The sequence below is a fragment of the Durio zibethinus genome, chromosome 23 (assembly GCF_047325235.1).
Source record: "Durio zibethinus cultivar Kanyao isolate XHJ-2024 chromosome 23, ASM4732523v1, whole genome shotgun sequence".
Taxonomy (NCBI): Eukaryota; Viridiplantae; Streptophyta; class Magnoliopsida; order Malvales; family Malvaceae; genus Durio; species Durio zibethinus.
The window spans coordinates 11552744-11576615 of record NC_143184.1 but is presented as its reverse complement, the minus strand read 5'-3'; the positions used below and the strand labels follow the sequence as shown (position 1 = coordinate 11576615).

General features: G+C 29.3%; 2 protein-coding genes across 3 annotated transcripts; one reads left to right on the top strand and one right to left on the bottom strand.

Moving 5' to 3' along the window:
* Nucleotides 1-2433: 2433 nt before the first annotated feature.
* LOC111314640 (protein C2-DOMAIN ABA-RELATED 4-like) lies at nucleotides 2434-3854 on the bottom strand. The gene is made up of 3 exons (XM_022916199.2): nucleotides 3515-3854; nucleotides 3126-3221; nucleotides 2434-2933 (listed from the first exon to the last, which is right to left on the bottom strand). The coding sequence occupies exons 1-3, from the start codon at nucleotides 3623-3625 to the stop codon at nucleotides 2643-2645; spliced, it is 498 nt and encodes a 165-aa protein (XP_022771934.1). The 5' UTR covers nucleotides 3626-3854; the 3' UTR covers nucleotides 2434-2642.
* Nucleotides 3855-12869: 9015 nt separating this feature from the next.
* LOC111314638 (PROTEIN TARGETING TO STARCH (PTST)) lies at nucleotides 12870-21202 on the top strand. 2 transcript variants are annotated; one of them, XM_022916195.2, is made up of 9 exons: nucleotides 12870-13005; nucleotides 14730-14771; nucleotides 15014-15323; nucleotides 16502-16591; nucleotides 17387-17455; nucleotides 18173-18278; nucleotides 18617-18705; nucleotides 20724-20836; nucleotides 20905-21202. In XM_022916195.2, exons 2-9 carry the CDS (start codon nucleotides 14752-14754, stop codon nucleotides 21005-21007), a joined length of 900 nt encoding a protein of 299 aa, XP_022771930.1. In that variant the 5' UTR covers nucleotides 12870-13005; nucleotides 14730-14751; the 3' UTR covers nucleotides 21008-21202. The 2 variants fall into 2 exon arrangements, with proteins under 2 accessions (XP_022771930.1, XP_022771931.1); XM_022916196.2 differs by having other exon boundaries at nucleotides 12897-13005; nucleotides 14738-14771.
* The last annotated feature ends 2670 nt before the right edge of the window (nucleotides 21203-23872 follow it).

Below are 23872 nucleotides of genomic sequence, written 5' to 3'. Positions count from 1 at the left end.
GAAAATTATTTTTACCCAAAAACTTAGAACCAAAACACCCTAACAAAATGCATATGGCAAAGAAATTAAAATAACAAAATCATCCTTATAGAAAGGAAACAACAAAAAGACATTGATAGAGAAAGTGCTTTAGGGTTTTTCCTCTCATAGTGTCTTGGGTTTGGGGATTTCTAGAAGAAATTTGGAAAATCACAATGGTGGAAGAGACTAAAGAAATAGTAAAGGAAAGCTTAGTGGAAATTTAATGATTATTATAGGCGGTAACGACAACAAATCTAGGCTTTTAGATTTCAATTTTCTTAGATTTTTCATAAAAGAAAAAGAAAGTTCCTTTTTGCAAACTTGAAGCCGATAAGATTGTAAAAGGGGTTGAGAGGTGCTTCAGTATAAAATTTGAAACAATTTTGCTATCGATAAGTGGCAGTTGACGTTGACAGAAATGGTTAGCATGGTGGTCGATCACTAATTTTGGATTTAAGGTGATTGTTATCTTTTTTGGGATTTTTAGAGAAACAACATATGTAGCTAAAAAGAGGGAAGAATTAAAAATGATAACGGTTTGATTCAAATTAAATTTGGTTCGATTTTTTCGGATATTACATAATATTATGAAAATTTAAAATTCGATTCGAATTCAAACTAGATCAAATTGAATTTTATCAGATTGGTTCGATTTGGTTTACTGGTTTTTAATTTTTAATTTTTTAATTTTTATATATTATTTTAATATACAATTTTAATATATTTAAGTAGATTTTGATATAAAATTATTTTTTTTATTTTATAAAAATTTAAAATATATATAAAAACTAAGAAAAATATTTAATTTGATTCAATTCGATTTTTTTTTACTTGTCACCTCTTAATCCAAAAATTCGATCCCAACTTAATTTATACATTTAATAACTAAATTTAATTTAAATCGAATAAAAAAAATCGACTTGAATCGAATTGAATATTATGATTTTAAATCGATTTTTGAATTTCTTGATTTTTTTTCGTCACCCCTTAAAAAAGTAGAAAATAAAGTGAAAAAAAACTTAGGTTTTTATGTTATTCACCAAATGGAGCATTTTGGTAAAGGAAGAGACAAAAAAAAGAGAAAGAGGATAGACCCACATTTTGGTAACTCGACCCAATCCATTTGGATAAGGTCTAATAGCTTTTGTAGTCCATCATATTTGGATTTATTTAATCCAGTATTTAACGAGGTATAATGATTATGTTTGGAATTTATTTTAAACGTTACATTGGTTCAATATTTCATTTTTATATAATCTCAACATAATAAAAATAAATAATTGTAAATTTATTATATTTGCAGATAATTAAAAATTTATCAATTAATTTTTTATTAAAATAATCATAAATATATTAAACATTACAAAATTATGTATTATAATGTCAAACAATTAAAAAAGTTTAAAGTATATAAACACATTATTAATTAATCATAAATAATTTTAAATATATTACAAATAATAAAAATATTTTATGAAAAATAATTCCTGGCCGTAGCGAGGGATCTCATTCCAATTAAGATATAGAAACAACTGGGAACAAAAGTAGAAAATTGATTATACAAGTATAATTTTTTAAGCCAATACACGTATAATTTTAATTTTATTGATTTTAGCTAAAAATATAGATAATAAGCATGAAGAATCGTATTATCATGCACGTACACAGTACACAGGCGCATCAATTTCACATTTTGAACTTGCAGAAAACAAAATCCAATTTTCTGGTCCAATAGGTTAATACTAGCCTGAAAATTCTAGCCCAATAAATTCTAAAAACCATCGAACAAAAAGCCCACTTAACGTAGCCATAATGCAGTTGAACTGCTCAATATTCAATTCGAAGTTGTCCCACCTCGTTAAGAGTAGTGTTTTCATTTATTTTTGTTTGATTCATACCTTAATTATTTCATTAATCAATCAAACGGATTATCAATCGCCTAACAACTACTGATTACAAGAACAAGAATCGATAAATCTAAGGTTTTTTTGAAATTTTTTTGTTTAATAATTTCCATAATGATCATTAACCTTTAACAAATTAATAGATAATAATAGATAGATATGACAATTTTAGTATTATATTGTGTTTGATTTATGTCAAACACGAACGAAACATAAAAATAATTATATCATAACTTATTTCACCATAAACGGAAAATATTTTTCTTTAATTTTTATCAAATTACATATGATTTTTGTTGGCATTCATATTTTTTTTTAATATATTTTTATGTTGTATTTAAAATTATTAACTCTAATTATAGATGCACATCATTACAGCATTCAGTATAAGACAATAAATTCGGCTACATAATTTCCTAAGGAAGAGACCGCAAACTAAAGTTATGAAAAAATATAGTGATTGTTAACATTTGAATTTTAAATTTGTTAGATGTTACTTTTGAGTATATGAGTGAACCAGCGCTCAAATTCAACTACATAATTATTAATTAATACATCCTGTTTCTGGCATATATGAACAAAGAAGAAATTCTACTAAGGTGGCAGGTAATGACCCCCTCAAAATCTAACATGCACACTATATGTTTAATTATTAGCACTAGGAAAAAAAAAAACCCAAAAACAACAAAAGCTGAAATTAATCAAGTAATTAACTAATTAAAGTCCTCTGGAACCAGGGATATCAATCCATTGCAATTGAAGCTCAATTTCACCACACTCCACATTTCTGAGCCTCAAGAACATGTCTTGAACAACTCTGCCATTGCTCCAAATTATGCAACTCTCATCTGATAGACAGTTTTGCCTGCTTGGCTGAATTTTCCTGATTATAGTTCCACTGGGAAGACCTTCCAACGGCATCTTTACAGCTTCTATAAATGGACGAATATCAAATTCTGCATCCCCCATTTTATCATCAAAACTGAATCTATCTCTGTCATATACTTCCTGCGATTGCATTCCACAGAATAATTCATATCAGTCGAAGTTGGTTTTCAAAAGGTCTATGACCCTATGTTTCAATTACAAAATTTTGATCATCTTTCAGCAGGTTGGAGATTTAATTAAATTTTCAATTGAAATGAATAATAATACAAGATTTAATTCAGGTCTAATAATCAAATTCTGTAGAACACTTACAAGCTTAACTGGAAGATTAGGGTCCGCAACTGTAAGAGTTAAATCCTCATTCCACTCTGGATTGAGATTCTTCTTTATGACACGAGTCTTTAATTTCTGCACAGATTCAATATTTTAAAAGAAGTTAATGATTTGAAGAAAAGGAATTTAAGAAAGATGGACAGAAAACAGTTGAAACCAAAAACAGAAGCAAGAAATCTATTTAATGTTTTTGAAAAGGTTGGGGTTGACAGCTGACTAAACTGAAACTCTCAAAAAAAAAAAAAAAAAACCACCAAAACTGACCAAATCTATCAAAAACCGAAAGAACCCAGAACCTGAAATGCTCCAAAATAAAAAACCCTCAAACGAATGATACTCATAAAGCAAAAGTTTTACTCCTAAATTACCTGTCTTCCCATCCTGACAATAATATAAGGATCACTGCTTACAACATCTCTCACAGCAAGATTCACCCCTCTTTGCACATGAATTCTCAACAATCCCATCAAGTTCTCCATCTCTGATCACAATCCTTAATTCCCGGAAAAAGCTTTGGCTTTAACTCTCTTTTTTGTTATGGGTTTTGTAAACCCGTGAAGTGGGTGGGGGGAGGGGACCTGCCTGTGGCTGCCAATTTCTGATTGAAAGGCCAAACTCAAAGATTGGTATTTATGTCAGAACCAAAGCCAAAAGCTTGAAAAAAAAGAAGGCCGCGTCAGATTAAATTAATACTAAAAAATAAAATATATATTCTGGCAACACCTATTGAAAGGGCTGAGAAATCAATCTTTGGTTTAATTATATGACGCGTTAATTCTAGAAGGTTTTCAATCTTATACGTGGGATTAATTAAATACAAGGGAAAAAAGGGGCATTGTTTCACTATGGGATCGAATTAAAAAGACTAAAAATCGGGTAACTTGGTTAGGTCGGATCGTTTGGTAACATGAATCTATGATAAAATACGTATTAGGAGTTTATTTAGAACATCAATGTTAACCCGGTGGGATGGAAACGTGGCGCGTTCTTAACTGACTGTGAGCTTTTCGAGTTTTGGAAAGTGATAGCATAGCAAAAATATGGGAGGCTAATTTGAAATTTGATAGCCTGTTAAAAATATGATAGGCTTAGAGTAAAGGCGTAATTCGGATGGCTGATATGGATGGTTTTGATGAGATTAAAAATAATTCTAGGTATAAAATTAATTATTATAATAGTTAAATAAAAATTAGTGATATGATATATTTAGATTTAAAAATAATAATGATGATGAAATGAATTGTAGTAAGAAAAAAATATTATTAAAGGTATTTGATTAAAATTTTATATAATAAAAAATTTTAAATTATTTAAAATTTATAAAAATAATAAAAAATTAAAAAATTATTGAATTATTTTAATATTAAATTATAATTTTATTAATAAATTATTAAAATTAATAAAAATAACAATATATCAAATAAGAATTTTTATTCTATAAAATCAACAAAATAATTTTTTTTAATAAAAATCGAAAGAAAAAGAAAAGAAATAAAAAAAATAAATTATAAGGATATAAGTAGGTCATTGAACGAAAAATGCTTAGTGACCAACCAGCACAATTTGCATCGCATCTTAATGATGCTCAGACCATTTGACACACATTTAAATGGCCATCACAGCTTCACTAGAGATGCAATTGCATCTAAGGGTAGCCTAAGTCAACTCAAATGAAAATGAAAAGTATTTAGATTTAGTTTAATATTATTGTTGTAGTTAAAAAAATTTTGCATTAAAAAAAGTATGTTTATAAGTGTAATGAGAAATTTGTAGTTTAGGAGTTTTAAATATTAGCTATCACTATAAAAATATATTATTGTAAATTAAAATATCTAAAAAATATACATAAAATTATACAAATTTAGAAATATATATGAAGAAAATAAAGTAATTTTATCATAAAAATTACAATTGAATGTCAAAATGTCACGGATCTAAAGAAGAGTCATGAATCTTACATCGAATATAAAAAAAAAAAAAGAATGTCACTAGGCTATATAAGGGTTTACCCCATCTCTCCATTGTGAGGTGTCTTTTGTAGGATAAAACCGTGAGTTCAGGAGGTCAGAGTAGATAATACTTCATAAGGGTGTAAACCGTGGCAGAAAGACTAATTTGGGATGTCGGATGGGTGGATGTTCAAGTCCTAAAGCCGCACAAGTTTGAGCTTAAGTCTCGGCTTGTGACAAATGATATCAGAGCCCGCCCTAAATCGTTCGATCCATACCAAGTGCCTCGAGAAAGGTAGGCAGGGTGGTCAGCCTCCGTGTCGAAGGCGTCACGAGGTTGGGTGGAGAAAAATATCATAGACTTAAAGAGGAGTTATGAATCTCACATCGAATGTAAAAAAAAAAAAAAGGCCACTGAGTTATATAAGGGTTCACATCATCTCTCCCTTGTGAAACTCCTTTTGTAGGACAAAACCGTGAGGTCAAGGGACCAGAACGGATAATACCTCATAAGGGTGTGAATCGTGACAGAAAGACTAATTTGGTACATCGGATGAGTGGATGTCCGAATCCCAAAGCTACATGAGTCTGAACTTAAGTCTCGGCTCGTGACAAAAGTACTTTCTTATTAAATTTTTTTTAGGTTTAATTTTTTTATTTAAATTTACAAACTAATTTTTTAAATTGAAAAATTATATTTTTTGTTTAATATTAAATTGGGTCAAAAGTAGTTTTTCAATATAAAAATTACTTTCCATTTTAATGATAAGAGATCTTTCAAGAGTTAACTCAGTTTAGTTACATTTTTTATAAAAGAAAAAATTTATGAGAGGTAAAAAAAAAAACTCTTACTATTTAAAGTCAGTGAAGCTAATTGGAATTCAAAAAATTTGTCTAAACTCAAATACCATATAATTCATTTGTCTAGAAAAATTCAATAACTTGAATTTGTACAATAAAAAATCGAATTACTTAAAATTTATTTAATTTAATAATCCATACAAATGAATTTAAAATGACTTATCGGATAATTCAAATTTAATTTAATTTAATTTAATTAATTCAAGTATCAAATTTAAAATAATTCAAATAAAATATCATTCAAACCCAAATTATCAAAAAAATTTAAACCTGAAATGGTCTAAAAATTATTCAAATCAGAATATATCAAAATTATCTTTAACCTGATATAATCAGATATAAAGTGACTCAATCCAAATTAATGGACGACCAAATCTACTACCATCTGTTATAATATAACTAAAAATTATATTTATAAATTAAAGACGAATTATAATATAATTGATGATGGTATATAAAATAGATTTGTGGAGTAGATAGATACGAAGCCCAGGTAAAATTTCATTTATGTCATTTTTATGTTAAAAAATAATTAAGTGAAGCGTTTGTTTACACTAAAGTTTTATCGAAAGGCTGACTTTCTTTTATAAATTTTTGAGTAGGTCTCAAATTTTGACGAAGGCAACCTGGAGCCAGCTGTTATCAAGTTTTATTTGTTTGAAAATTTAAATTTTTAAAAAAAATTTTGAAAATTATGAAAAAAAAATCTTTTTACCACCAACTATGTGATAGTATAATAAAATGCTAGATTATTAATTTTAATAAAAAAGATCCTTAGCAGTCTTAAATAGAAAAAAAGATAGGCATTTACGCTTCACTAATTAGGTAGAGTAGCATAGCCCACTTGATGTTAAGTTTTCTTTCCATTGCCAAAAATGTCAATTAAGTTGAGGTCAAATGAAAATTAGTATAAATTTCCTTCATTTGATCTTAAGTTTATGCAAGTTATTTTTTTGACTAAAAACGTATTAGATTCAAAAATCAACTGATTCCAAATTTTAGCTTTGATAAAAACAATAAATTAATATTATAAAATTTTCCATATACATTTATACAAAAAATAATAATATTAAAAATATTCATCTTCCTCGAATTCTTTTTCTCTTCTTTTACAAATAACCAATATATATTTATATTAATAAAATTTTTAAATTTCACTTACGAACAAATTATAAAGGGTCATTTATTCATTCGAGTATATAAATATCGAAACAAGATATATAATCACAAAATGAATATTTTTCAATTATACAAATTTATTTATAAAATTTAGAAACTCAATTGGATAAGAGAGAACCACGATTTGAAGCAGTCGATTGCTTTACTTGGCAAACATCAAGTGTGTACTCACCAAGGTAATCATTTAATACGACTATCACTATCATGAGTCCACTCAAAGTGGACTAAGCTATTGGTTCGATACTGAATTAAACCTTATATAAACTTTAGGGATATGTTTAAGTTTTATTTGCGGGATTAGGTTTAAAATTTAAAATTTAATATTTGTAATTAATTCTTTTTTTCAGTTATGAGATATGACCGTTTATGTAAAAAAAAAAACAATTATTCTTTTTATAATTAATTTTACTGTCGATGTCATTGCGAGTAATCGGACTGCACTCGGTCTTAAAACTTGAAGTAGATAGCATTACTCGTAAGCAACGTGAATGTTATATCAATGCAACAAAGTATATGAACAGTATTGAAAACGACATCTCCACCTGAGGCAATTTCAACGCATTGGCAATATTTGTAATCTAGAGAAATGGTGGAAATTGAGTCCGACGCCCATCGATTTCCTTGCATTTTCGGCATTGGGATCCTTTTAATTGGCTTCAAAAGGGAGTTTTAAATGTGGACAACAGCGTTTTGGTTTGAAAAAGACAATGGGCAGACCCCAAATTCTAGAAATCTAGAATGCTGCTGCCTAAATTTATTGGTCAAGTTGCAGTATCTAGTTTCCTGGAAATCCCTCTCTAGTGTCCTGTTCATAAGTCCTTGGACCAAAAAACGGGATCAGCAATTATGTTGTTAGGGAATGGAGGTAAGAGTCAAATACAGGTATGTTTGCAAATAATTGAGCAAAAATTGACTGTAAACAAAGTTTAGGTCAAGATCATCTTATCATCATAATATAAAAATTGGTTGACACGAAGAGACATGTCATGTCATATATAATTAATTAATTCCCAAAATATGTTGAATGCTTAGTGAAGTAATTAAGGTGAAGTTAGCTAATAGTTGACATCATCTCCATTAATTTTTAATAAACTCATAATAAATTAATATGCCTTGCTTTTTCTTTTTTGTAATTGACTTTATTGATCTTAATTATCGAAATTGAGAATTTAATTTTTTATTAACACATCATAAATTATTGACAAATATATCTAATTAAAAAAATATAGTCCAAAACTTATTAGAGATAATAGCTCCAAAATCATATATACACTGCTCTACGAAACAAAAATAAAAGTATTTTTATTAGAAGCTACCTAGGGCCGCTGCTTTGACTAACTATACCTTGCCTTTCCCACTTGGAATTTTCTAGTAGGCTTTCTTTTAGTATTATATATGCAAACTTTTTTTTTTTCAATGAAACCATGAAAACCAAATTGGGAAGAATATTTCTTTGATGACTTAAAACCGAAACTAAAATAAAGAGGAACAAGAAATCAAAGCTAATTCCAATTTAATTAAGTTAAAATCAAAGCTAATTCCTATTTAATTAAGTTGATAAAATTGACAAATTGATTAAGATGAACGCCTATTTCGTTTAGTCATAAAAATGACATGATTATCTCCTTAAGACTACTTTATTTCTGTTCATCCATTTTGTCCTACACGTATGAAATTGAGTTTCACAAGCTTCGTATGATTTAGTTTATACATCAATCTTCCTTTTTTTTTTAAAAAAAAATCTTTTTAGGATATGTAGTTTTCAATTTCTTAACCATAAAGAATAAATAAATATTAATATTATAAATGATCCTTAAATTATAATAAAATATTTAATATAATATTTAAATTTTAAAAATTTTTTATGTGTTGCTTAAATTATAATTTATTAACTAATATGATAATTAAAAAATTATTTATCTATAATGTATTATCATTTGAAATAATTATATTAAAAATAAGTATCATTTTAATTAACAGATTCATATATAATTTAGATATTATATTAAAAAATTTTAAAATTTGAGTATCGCATTAAACTTTTATTATAATTTATGAGTCATGCATGACATTGACTCAATAATTAATAAAAAACAAAAATAATATCTTTTTTATTAGAAAAGAAAAATTCGAATCATACTTTTTTGGTAAATAATTATGCCCCACTAAACTCCACTAAATATTTGATTGCTTTATGAAGTTGCAATTCCAATAAAAAATAAATTGATGAAATTAGCAAGAAACGAAGGTATCATGGACATAAGAAATTTGGATTTAGGAATTGAAACACTAATAATTTGTCAATATTGTTCACAAAAGTTTTTATATTTCTTGTCACATGTGATATTTTATTTGTTTATATTTTATTCACTATCATTTTATATATATTATACACATTTTGTGTTTACAAATTGTTACATTATTTATTAATAAATTTAAAATTTTAGAATACTCAAGAATCAATTTTCTTAAATTTTAAATATTTAATTATATTAAAACAAATTAATGAAGTGGCGAGTCGTGATGTATTAAATATAAATCTTATTTTATTTAACCAAATATTTTAAAATTTTAATTGTCAGATTACTTATCAATTTGCAAGTCAAAATAATCTTTTAATTGTTAAAAAAAAATGACGCTTTCAAACAAAAATTAAAGAAAAAAGAAAAAAAAAAAAAGGATAAGTTTTGTAATTATTTATCCACACCAGAGATTCGGTGATCAAACGGTATTCGACAGGAAACCCACTGATTCATCAAGCTTTGAAACTCTCTCTAAACAAAAATTAAAATGATGCTTCTAGAAAAAGTGTGACCCTTTAATTGTTGACTCAAAAGATAATCTCCTTTTAAGCACAAGTAAATTTGTTTGTATTTACAATTTTTTTAATAAAATAATTTTGTTCACTTTAATTATAGCTTTTGGCTTTTACTAGTTTGCTCAAGATTTTTAACAAATCAACCCCATATATATCCATCAGAAAATAATCCTCAATTTTCTATATATAAAATACATTATTGGAGAGATCACTTTCTCATGAAGCATATCAAATCTAAAGATCTAAAGATGTGGATTAAAAGGGACATTATTGGAACATGTATCATATAACCAATTATCTACATAGATGTCATTTTTTTTTGAATGAGTTTGAAAAAAGTTTGATAGATTTAAGACGGCTAGCAAGTAGCAATGCAACAGCAATTACTCTGCAGTTTTTCTTTTGCCCAAATTGTTCTTTCAAAACCCCAAATCTTAATCCCAACAAGCCAAGAACCTAATGTTGGTTTTGCGTGAAAAGAAATTAATTCAAGTGACTTTAGATTTAGGATTTAATTCCTTTTTATTATTTTTATCTATTAATCAAGTTTTTTTTTTGTTTTTTTTTGCATGTTTAAAAAATATTTATTTATATACATACATAAACACATATATAAATATAAAAGCTTATTCATTTTTGTCGGTGAATAAAAATTTTAATTCTTGCCTCTATTGGGCTCATTTGAATTATATCCAAAAACATATAAATAAATAAATAAAAATTTGGACTTTTATCCCTCTATTATTAGAACCACAACTTTACGGTACTAACAATGAGTAGAGATGTAATTGAGTCGAGTCGAGTCAAATAGTGAGAAGCTCGAGCTCGAGCTCGACTTACAACTCGAGGCTCGATACTCAATTCGAGTTCGATCGAGTTTTATTTTTCAAACTCGAGTTCGATTTGTGATCGAATTCGAACTACTCGAGTTCGTTCGATTAGACTCGATTAATATGTAAAAATAAGTTCGATTCGTATCCTTGACAAAAGTTTGATTATTCATGCTTGAACTCGAACTCGAACTCGAATTCGAATTCGGACTCGAAATATTTTATTAATTAAAATAATAAAAATATATTTAAATATAAAAACTCGATTAAGCTCGCGAGCTACTCGAGTCGGATATAAGAATACTCGAATTCGACTCGATCGATAAGTCGAGCTACTCGAGCTCGAACTCGACTCGATAATAATCAAACCGAATTCGAGTTTTCTTCGAATCGAACTCGAATAGCTTACGAGTACTAATATATCATTTACACCTCTAACAATAAGTAACTTCCAAAAAAGAAAAAAAAATCCCTATTAATTTATTAATTTATGGGGTTTCTTCAATTCTGAAGTTGAATACAACATGCCATATAACTAACTAGCAAAATCAGCTGCATCATTCTCCCGACTTTTTGTGGCGAATCTTTTGTTTTCGTATGATTTGGATGGTATGGCTCTTTTTGTTATGAAAAGAGAAATGATAAAGTACAGATCTTCACGGATGAAAATTCAATTTAAGATTTCAGGTTTGAATTCTTAAATAGAAATATTAATGAAAAATTTATGAAATATGGTTATACTCAAATGTACAAACTAAAAAATTTTAATTGTTCCATTATCCCTAAAAATTGTTCAATATTATTCTTAAAAGCACAATGTGGCTCGACTTACTCATTTATTTATTATATGTTATTATTAAAATATTAGAATATAATTTTATGTTAATATTTAATTTTTGAAACGTATTTTGAAATTAAAATTAAATTATTTTTTAATAAATAATGATATAATTATTGAATAAATACATTTAAAGTCAATATTCATACATTTATGGATAAATCAATTAATTAACAAATGGAATATTAGAATCAAGCATATAACTTATCCTCATAACGTGTAGGACAAAACTAAATTTGATAGTTATGTAATTGTATAATATTTATTTTTATATAAAATACATGTAAAATATAAAAATTATCATGTCATAATTAAATATAAAATATATTTTTTAATATTTATCAAATTCATATATAATTTTTATTAAAATTTTAAATTATATCATATTTATTTTTTTATCATCTTTCGTTGTGAAATAAGAATCAGACAAAAGTTAAGGTATAATTTTATTAAATGGAGTCCTACCCGTCACTCTAAATCTTTCATTTCCTTATTTTATTCTAAAAAACATGGAAAAAGCACAACTTTTTTTATCAGTTTGAATCCTCCCACACGAACATATTGAAAATAAATAAATAATTAATTAAATTTAAATTAATTAGAAGCAATTAGATAATTAAAATGTTAAGATTATCAAAAAATTAATAGAAAAAAAAATGAGAACTTAAAAATAAGTTGATCTTAGTGTGGATAATGAAAAGTGGAGTTCCCTTTGAGAGTGGGAGGATTTTGTTTGTGGACTTGAACTTATGAGTATTTTGTGGTGTTGCAAGTTTGAATAAATATTCGAATAAATGGAAAATGGAGTACTATATTAATTAATTAATTCATTAATTAATTGTTTTCAACATATTTGAATAAATGTTAATGTGAAAGAATTGAAAACGTTTAAAAAAGCTTTTTTTTTTTCTTCACGTTCTTTGAAGAAAAGTGGATTAAGGCCCGTTATCATATTTAAAATTGTCAAATGAGAAAAGTTTTGAGACAAAACTGTTTGGATAAATTGTAATTTTATGAGAAACATAAAATTGTATTTTCCTAAATACTAAAATGAAAAGAAAAAAAAAAAGTGGCGTTTAAGGTCGAACAGTATTCATGTGCTTCAATTATCCCCTTGAGTTTGATTTTTCTTAGAGATTGGGCCTTCTTTGCTCAAATATCGCTATTATTGGGCTTGTAACGTCGGCCACCTATTTGCATTTTTTTAATCCAAGACTAGATTCAGGTTCACACGTGCTCCATTTTCTTCTATATGCCACATGTCAAGTGGCGGATCCTAGAACTTGTAACAGCACAACATACTCGCAAATCCGAGTCCACAAACAAAGTCTTCCCACTCTCAGGGCAAACTCTATTTTCCATTGTACACACCAAGATCTACTTTGTAAGTTCTCACTTTTTTTTCTATTAATTTTTGCTAATCTTAACATTCTAATTATCTAAGTGCTTCTAGTTAATTTATATTTAGTCATTCATTTTGATATTAATTAATTAATTGTTTTCAACATGTTTGAATAAATGTCAATCTGGAACGATTAAAACTGTTAAAAAAGCTGTTTTTTTCCATGTTCTTTGAAGAAAAATAGGGAAATGAAAGATTTAGAGTAATGGGTAGGACTCCGTTGATAAGATTATAACTTAGCTCACTCGTGTCTGATGCTTGTTTGATGCTTTAAATACTGTAAGATGCCAAGATTTATGTAAAAAATGCTAAAAATTGACATAGTTGTGTCTGATACTGAATTTTAAGTCAATATAACAATTAGCATAGAGGTAGACCAGGGATGACTGGTAGGCGTACAATGAGTATGAGTATAATTTGGTTTCTTCTATATGTTTAACTAAGTGATGGTAGAATGTTCAGGTATAGGAGGAAAATATTCTTTTGTTTTTTATTTCGGGGAAGGGGGATTCGACTCAATGGTGGATTCATGATTTTTTTCTGGGGGTATTCACTTATAAAAAGGCCAACGGATTTACCAATTATATGGATGGAAAGTTGTCCAAGGGAAAATTTTGAGGTGTCCAGGGAAAGTTTTCCTTCAAATTTTCTTGTTTTCCACTCTTTGGGGGTGTCAAAAGAAAATTTTGAGGTGTCCAGGGAAATTTTTCCTTCATATTTTCTTTTTTTCTACCCTTTGGGGGTATCGTGTCCATTTGGATTTGCCCCGATTTGATTAGAGATATACATCTTTTTTACTGAGCCTTAGGGTGTGATAAGACTCCATTTTTGAGAATGAAGAGGAAATAAAATGTCTTTTGTTCTATTCCTTTTAAGGAAACCTCAATAACAATAAACTCTAATCCAAGAGGATAGGTTACAAGATCAACTGATCAGAATTGGGTCTTGTACTTCATTTTTGTTTAATGAGTAGCCTCCATATATAGTGCATGCAAGCATTCACAGACACATGACTAGAGATTCTGGCAGGGTAATTTTGATTTATATTTGAAATTGAGATTGCATTAGTTCCTTGATTTGGCATTTTTAGGGATAGCTCTGGTTTATCCACATACTTGAAAAGGGAGAGGAAAAAAAAGATAGAAAAAAGCACATAAATAGAAGGTCAAGTAGCATTAGTGCCTTTAGAAGTGTTTTAATGCAACAATATAATATTCTCTGAGAACTTTAAGCATAAGAGTCTGTGATTCAATCCACTTTTCCTTTAGAAAGTGTTTGATACATATTCACCATTACTAAAACAATTCTTAATCTATTTTATATCCTCTAGTCAACTGTTTCACGTGTATTGCACCACAAAAAGAAACGGTCTTGTTATTAGCATTCTGTTCCGGCATCTCATAATATCTAAATGGGATACTTATACATAGGGGGGAGGCAAATATGAATGTAGTTCTGCCATTGGGAGCTGTCAATCTGTCACAAGTTTTTATTTCTTGTGCCTTATTTTGAGAGGTATTAGTGCAAAAAAAGCCTGCTTTACTTGTGGCGATAATTCTTACTTGCAGTTATTTTTGTGCCTTATTTTGAGAGTTATTAGTGCAAAAAAGCCTGCTTTACTTGTGATGATAATTCTTACTTTCAGTTAAGGTTTAGGACACTCCCTATGATAAATTCTACTTCTAAGCTTTGTATTTTTGTCACAGTCTTTCAGGGCAATTCTTTGGAATGGAGATTGCTACTACAAGGTAGGCTTTCCTGATTATTATATTAGTGGTGACGGTAAATGTTTTATTTGAAAGTAATGTCTTTGATTTCTAACCTTCCAAGGCTTTTTCCCTTTTCCTTTTAATGAGGAGAGTTATGAAATAATCTGTAGAACTAAGCAACATTATCACTACTTTCCATTTTCCTTTATTCCTCTACACCTTATTTTTACAATTGCTCACTTCTCCTTATCATGCTTGTCTTTTTTTTGTGATTTTGTCAGGTGTTTTCTTGACAAGCAAGTGTCATGGTTTTCATTGAACCTCAGAGCATTAGACAGGGAAAATTCCTACAGACTTCCATATAATTTGACTGCCTGGAAATTAAGGACGAGTTATCAAAGGTTGGCTTATTTGAATTTAGATTCTCATAGAAAGCAACATATGAGCCATATTGTCTGGAATACACATTCCATGCCTGTTGGTTTGGAGGAATCCTCATCTCTTCAGTCTGAAGATCCTTTTAGTGAATATGAGCATGCTTCTGAAGATTCACCAGAGCAGCATCTTGCTAAACCACTAAGCAGTGATGAGGTAAACTTTCATGAACTAAGTCATGTTTTATAAAAATTTGAAAATGCACTATTTTTGTCTGTTCTGAATTAACAATGAACCCATTTCAAAACATGCTTTCTGGATAGTTGAGTAATTGAGCAAAAAGGGAGGGAGAAATAAAATGGACTGTGATGGACAAATAGAAGGTGCTGTTGTTGTTCATTTGGAGGCATTATGGCTTGTGGTGGAAATCTCTCCATAAATTTGGTGTGAATAGCGAAATGGTTTCAAAAAAATTCTGAAAATGGGCCTATGTATGACAAAAATAGGAAAGCCTTAAATTTGCATATTGAGGAGTTGAACTCACACCAATTGAAATTTGCATATAGCAAATATCCCATTTTCACAAAGTATATAAGGGGGAATGCTGTCAACTGTCCCTATTAATGTCTACAAGAGGTGAGGAAAATCTGGCTTTCATGTTCTGTGTAGTTTTAATCTAACTTTTTTTAAGTTCCTATGGTGATGTTTTAGTTTAATCAGATATTTATGAAATCTTTTGAGGTATTCAATGTGGGTATCCAAAAGTAGAGTATCTAAGATATCACAAATCACTCGTTCTGTTTTAAAGATTTCTAATAATTATTAGGCATTGTCTTTAGTTGCAAGATTTTTCATCTTTAAAGTTTAAACTAGGTTAATTAATAAAACTCGAAGGTTGTTTATCTTTCTTAAATAGAATAACAATTTAAATGGGGAATTTTGAGGGTTAGCATGAGTTGTATCAATGTTTTGGCTTTTCTGAAATTTCTTATTTAAAATTACATGATTGGCTTTTGTTAATCATGCATGATTGAAGATAAGATTGATTTAGACCCATGACCAGCAACTATTCTCGTAGCTGGGATGTGCAGCTTTAGCTCATAATTATAGCATGAAACTTATGAGCAATTCCCACCAGTTTAATGATTACGGAGTCTTGTTAGTTCAGTTTGCTTGATGCTTTTGCTATAAGTTTGCTTTTGCAAAAAATTAAATGTAAAACAAAAAAAAAAACAGAAGTAAAAAATGAATAGAAAACAAAAGGCAAAGCAAAAAGCAAATTTTAAAAGCATCAAGCAAATGGTGCTTTGGTGTTATCATAAATTATTTGGATGTAATCCTATTTATTTTTCAATTAAAGGTTTAAAGCTAATGTATATGCCATTCTACAACAGTTGAAATCTCTACTGGTTGACTCTGAGAGGACAAAGCTCACCAAAAAACTAAGTGAAGCTAACCAGCAAAACCGTTTCCTCAAACGACAGGTTTGTATGTGTTTATATTGAACCTTGTTTTTCCTTTTCTAAACATTACAAAGCTCTTAGCTTAGATGCTTTAAATGGTCTACTTGTTAGGATTAATGCTCTAATCCTACTCTTAGAAAATGATAATAAAACAAATACGAAGAAAAATTGTGCACAAAAAACATGAGAGATTTATAGTGATTCACTCTCAACATGAGAGCTACATCCACTTGTTGCTGCTGCTGCAGATTTTCTACTATGATGAAAGATGATTACGAATGACTAGTAACCCTTCATCTATATACTTATAATTAGGGCACCAAATTACATGTTCTCAAATTCTAAAATACCCTTGTTCTCTAATTCTAAATTACCCTTACTAATAATATTACATATAATATTATTTGTTCTCTCTGCCCTTATGCAGAGTTAATATGCAGATCGACCTTATTTGTTTCTTACTGGAAGATTTTTTTTCTTTCTCTTTTAATTTTCAAAACTTTTATGTTACTGGCTTGAAGAGAGTTGTGTTCATTTAAATGTAAATAGGAAGCATTGAGTCCAGCAATAATGGTCTGAAAAAAGTTTGGGAAAGACAAAGTAATGCGTAAAGCACTTCATATATAGAGTTTGTCATATTCTAAAATGCTGTTTTTTTCTTTCCAAACGAGGAGAATATGCCAAGAAATTTCATAATTTACATGATATCGCTTTTACAATGACAATGTTTAACAGTGTAAAACTACTTGCATTAGCAAACAAAGCCAAAATGAAATCTCTTTACCTCACATGGTGACTTGTCTATGTTGTCTACAGTTACATATCAAGGAGGATGCACTTGTTAACTTCAAAAGTGAACTTGCAGTCATGGAACTGGAAATTCAGGTTACTATTCACTTCATTTACTGTTGTTTTGTCATGCACACACACATAAATTATATAAATATAATCCATATATATATATTGCAATATGAAATCTTTTCCTTTTTTCTCATATTGTGGATTGATTAAAGCAAACCCACTGAAAGAATTGAGACTTTTCATCATGCCTTGTGTGAGAAACTAGTGATCAATCAGAGTATCCTTAAAGAACAACTTTTTTGGTCCCAAGCTTGATAACTTTTCTTGTCGATATATGCTTTTAGTCCTAGAAATTTGTGGTGAGTCTTTCTTGACTGTAGAAGAGCCATTTTTCCCACTGCTGGTGAGGCTGAATTTTTTTTTTTTTTTTTGGATACTTTCCATCTAACCCAAGCATGCCAGACTTTGAAAATTGGTCCTTTTACAAAAGTCTTCAGGCAAAACCTTTACCTTTGATGGAGTACTGATGCTTTAGATTGAGCTGTATTTTTGTATAACCACCCCTTCGGTAATATTGAGAACAAATTGCCCTGGGCTCTGCCATAGTTCCATCAAATTTTTGGTGTTTATGTATGCAATATTGTTCATTCATTATGTCTGTGATTGTTCTGTTAGATGTGTGAAACAATTTAATAAGTGAATTGTTCCAACTGATGAAGTCATCTAAGTATATTTCTTGGCCAAAACCCTTTGAAGTTAAAGCTTCTGTAAATATATTTGCACATTGTTTTTCATTTACAGGCGTTAGTCTCACTGGCAGAAGAAATATCTAAAGCTGGCATTCCTGAAGGTTCTAGAAAAATTAATGGGAGATACATTCAGTCTCATCTTTATACACGCTTAGAAGGTAATGGTTCTCTACTTATTTTTCACCAACAAAATTCTTCAGTCTTATCGGACTTTTGATGTTTTGATAAATGCCTAAATGTTCAGGGCACAAGGTAATTTTCAATTTAAGTTTTATTCCCCAGCTAAAAAAGAAACGAATTGACAAATTTGGCAATGATGCACTGTTGAGGTTCAGGTTTCACTGCATTCGTTGGCAAACTTAATCTATCATTACTGAATTACAGAATTGGCTTTTTGTGCATGTATCTAGTAACTGGTAAACTTTTTAAGTTTGTGAGACACTGAATTATTCATATTTTCTGAAGAATTCTAGTTTTATTATTTTTTGGTGAATAGCTGTACACAAGAAATTGAAGGAACAAATAAATGATGTAGATACTGCACAGTCCAGGGAGTTTCCTTTGTTTTGGTGTGGCATGGCAGAGGTAAGTTCAAAAGAAAGTTCCTTCATATATCTAAGGTTTTTCTTTACAAATAATAAAGTTGAAATGTGGTCCTTTTTGGTGTTTCTCTATCACAGTCGTGCTTGGATATTATTGCAAAACCAGCAAGCTATTAGAAAAGAATAAGATATCAAAAGATTTAGAGAAACAAGCAAGGAAATTAATCCTGAGCCAGGATTTAGCTGTATAAAAGAGCCAGGAACTAATGGAGGGAATAAGAGAGATCAAGACACAGCAAAGGGGTTGGTATCCGGGTTCTGATACTGGGGAATAAAAGGGAAAGCTCTTTCTTGCATATTATCATTGCAAAAAATGAGCCTCCCTTGGTTATGTAAATAAAATAACCTTATATAGCATGCAAAACCTAGTGAGAATAACTTCTAGTGGAACCACAGGTCTGAACCTGGTGTTTGAACCACAACCCCTTAGAGCAGGGGTTTGTGCAGTTTCAGAGTTTGTGTCCTGGATTCTCTTACAGGGGATATATTTCTCTCATACCATAAAGAAGAAGACTCCAAGGCTTTAAAATAAGTTTAATCTTAATCTTCCAAAAATAACTTGAAAGCAAAGAATCATAAAAGAAAAAAAGGTTGTTATTCCCTTCAAAAGGGTTGACTTTAAAGGTTTGAATCCCCTCTTCCTCCATAGGCTTCCTCATATTTACCAAAAAGATAAATGATCTTTTAGTCCGTGGTCTTGGGCTCATGCCATGACCGTGTGGCCAAGCAGCCCTCACATAGGCCTGAGCTTTTTCACAAAATTATTTATATGATAAATTAATAATCTGGAAGGCTGAGCTCAAGCAAAAATTCTTTTGCCCAGGCATAGGTGCTGGAGTTGCAGGCTGCCCTGTGGATAGCAATAGTATTGTGAAGAGTAACCTTTTCTGTTGTAGATATCTCATGCATCATGTTGAAATATTTAGCATTATTATTTGATATTTACGATTAATTATCCAAAGGTTGATGCTCTTGCTGAATTTACTTAAGAGTAAAATGGATGTCATGTATCCTTAGTTTATGTGTTAGTGATCATTGATTTTGTTGGTTGCTCTTTGCTAGTGTTGAAAAAGCTGTTTAAAGAATAAAGAACAGAAACAATCAACAGTGGAGTCAAATGCAAATTAGTTTAATGAGTGATTGTTTAATCTATATATACACTAAGAAAGGTTTTTTACTAGTACCATTAGAAACAAGGTGTCCTCGTAACACTTCCTGCCTGGACATTGTTTATGGATCATGGATTCGATTCTGTGATACCTTAAATGAATTTTTGTCTCATACTTAAGTAGCAAAAATTTTTTACTATAAAAGAAGTTGATCTTTTTCCTAAATTAATCATGCAGAGAAGCTATTGTTTGGTCCAATGACAAATGTTTTAGGTTGTAAAGTTCATCTGTTTAAGTTCTAGTCCTGATGGTAGTTATCTAATGCAGAATTCTGAAGGCTAGAGCTGTATTTAGATTTTATTTATTTATTTTTTTGAACGTCTTATTTAAATTACTCCTTTCACTCTTACTTTGCAGGACTAAATTTGTCCAGTATCCCCAATTAACAAATTGCATTCATTAATACTTAAATAGGTCAAACACGTCAATGTGAAAAATGACCAGATGTTGAAAGTAATAAAGTGCATCGCACTTTGAATATGTTGGAAGTTTGATGGAAGCACTGCATTAAAAGTAAAACCTAGCATCAGGAATATGCACATGGTATGCTCTTAGAAGAAAAGAAAAAGGAAAAATAAAATCACACTAGATATAACTTTATCCTTGGTGGTTTATCGGTATATTTATCGAATGATATTTGAAAATATTGCAGCTGCATAGTCTTGATTGATTATTATCTGTATTTATGATGCCTCCTTGATAATTCTTCTTCTAGAAATGATGTTTTTCTTGTGCATTCTTGGGTGACATATACATTAACGTATGATGTTTAATTAAAATCTTTGATTTTTTGCCCATTTATTGAGAATATCTCTGTTTGGAATGCTTGTAGAGTGTACAAGTTATGGGCTCATTTGATGGATGGATTCAAGGAGAGCACTTATCACCAGAGTACACTGGTTCACTCACCAAGTTCTCAACCACATTATCGCTCAGACCTGGACGGTAAAATTCTGTGGACTTTGTGCACTGCTGTTACATCTTTTTCTAACTCTCAGTTTGACATTGTGAAGGTACGAAATCAAGTTCTTGGTGGATGGAGAGTGGCAGCTATCGCCAGAATACCCTACCGTCGGTGAGGGATTAATGAAAAATAACTTGCTAACTGTAGAGTAGCTTCGGTCCGTAAAGTTTCTAGTCATGCTAGATATTGAGAACTAACTAATTGCAGTGTTTTCCGATACGGGCTTTTTTCTTTTATCCTTCTCTCTAGCTTATGTACTTGTATTCACTGTATAGCTTTGATTCTAGCAGCTCAATAAAATAGAACAGAATTGCAAAGTTTGAGAAAAAAATCGTATATATGTGGAAGGTATGACCAGAATTTATGTAATTAGGTTTAATTGAAAACTTTCTGGATTAAATTTAATAATTTTAAACACTATATGACAAAATAATATAAAAAATAAAAAGACATGAAATTGATATTATTTAAAATTTTATTTAAAATAGTATATAAATTTGGTAAAAATAAAAAATATATTTTGTATTTTATGTTTGGACAGGAATAAACATAAATTATAATATAATAATTTTTATATTTGATATGTATTTGATATAAAATAAATATAATATGAATACTCAGAATTTTAACTAATCACGGCTCATAAGGAAATTTTAGCTTTAAATTGTTCCTGAGAGTTGTACTCCCTCGTCTCATCTTAACTGTCATTTTAGGAATCTAACCCAAGATTTTCTAGTTGGAATCTCAACTTGTAACTGTTAGGGTGTTCCCTCGGGGACATATTATTGCATCTTTCCAAACAATCTGTGGTCGTATTAGGTGATTGGTGAACAAGTCTACATCTTGGAAACACAATGAAGAAGGTATATTCTCGAATTAAATTCCAAGTAGCTTTGTAATTTAGCTTGAATGAACCAAAATTAAAAAGGATAGCATGTGCCAGTAGCTTTCTTTGCTTGATTCTTTTGAATGTTGATCATTGGGGTCAGAGGAATGGGCATCGCAATAAATTTACCAGGGAGAATTTAATTATTCGGCTGAGTGAATTGAATTTCTAGTTTGCCAGCTTTTATAAAACATGGAGCGCCCTATGGTTAGACCATAGTTTACCAAAGAAATCTCTACAAGGACCCTGCTGCCTGTCATTTTCATTTGGAGTACACTTATTTAATATCAAAAGCATGCATTTAACGCTAATACCATTCTTTCTTTAATTGGAATGTTTTTACGCCCAAAATAATACTGGCCAATCGGAGGAATGCAGGTGACAAATGAGCATGACTTGGCGAAGGAAATGATGTGGCATTTTGATAAACTAATTAACGTTTCACTAGTGGCAGAATGGAAACATGTTAGCCACTGAAATTTTGGCAAACCAACTAACGTTTCATAAGTTCTTTTTCTTTCAAATGTTCAAACTTAAAGAAAAAAAAAAAAAAAAAAAACATCGCTCTTTTTCTTTTCATATTCTCTTTGTTTCTTCTCAAAGGGAACAAGGACAAGCCTAGTCTTTCAACATATATCTCAAAAGCCCAAAAAGAAAAATTCCTTCGAGTTTCCTCCACTCAAAACATTTCAAGGAGATATGCCCAAAGCTTTGCTCATTTCGGTAAACTAAAAAATAAAAAAAAAACCCATTTTAACTAACTGCTTTACTTGCTGCATTCTCAAATATCACTTGTCCCCTTGTCTATAGAACTATTATATAAAAAAGCGACATAATCCAGTTAATTCATATAATAACTTTTAAAAGATAATATTTATTATATTTGAAATTTAAATATCAATACTTACAATTTTTTTATTTAGATTATAATCTCTTTTTGTAAAAAAAAAAAAATACAAAATAATTTTAAAAATTAATATAAACCCGAATAATTTTAGTGCAAAATATATTTTTATTTTTAAAACTTACATCATTTACATATTATGTCATTATTTTGGTCTTCTCACTTTCAAATTTTCAATTTACAAAATTAAATTCAATTAATATATATGAGTTTAATTTAATTTTATGTTGATTTTATTTAGTTTATGGGATAATATTCAAATAATTAGTTCTTCAACTTTACTCAAAAATGAAAATGAATTCTTAATCATTTATTGCAGGAAATTAAGAATATGATTTTTATTTAATTTAATTTATTTGTTTGATTGGTTTTCCTTATTAATTATTTCACAGATGGATTATGGAATAAAGTTTATTGAAAGTTACTATTTAAATGTAATCGTAATTTCCATTTGTGAATGTAATCTCATAAAAGATGGTCCTTTGTTTGTAACCCCAAAAAAATAACAAATGGCCCTTTCTTTAGCTAAGGAATGGTTCTGAAAAATCAATTTAAAACAAAAAAAAACTATCAACCTCCTATTTTAGTTATATGCACAGACTTTTCGTTAATTTAATTAACTCCTCAATTTTAACAGTTATTCTGATCAAACAATTAGTGTCAATAATTAGAACTGCTAAAAAGGGATAAATTAATTCAAAATATGTAGCTGGTGTAACATAGAACTAAAAAATCATATTCTTAATTTAGGAGAGTTAATGCCTCTTGAGCTCATTGATATTTAAAAAATAAAAATTCATAATTAGGTATATGAACTTATATTCCATCAAACAATTTATCCCAGTAAACTGATCGTACATGGCAAGGCTGTCTAACTTAATGCATGTTTCCCTTAACTTCTTGGCACCTGAAAGATGAGCCATAAGAGCCTATCTCAACTAAAATTGTTATCAAATTCTCCCCACACCTCCAACCAATTAAACTAGTTCTACTGTTTTTTGAAATTGAAATATTTCTCTTTCATGATAATATTTTAAGAATTTTTCATAAAGGAACACCAACTTTCAATGACTAACATGTTTAAGATTCATATCTTGATGACAATAGGGGGTTAGGATGAGAAACTTCAAAAGCTTACCCATTTTGGTAAATAAATTTGTTTCCGTGCAAGAAAGAACTAATATAATTAATATTAATTTAACACCGCCTTTTCTCATACGTAGTAAT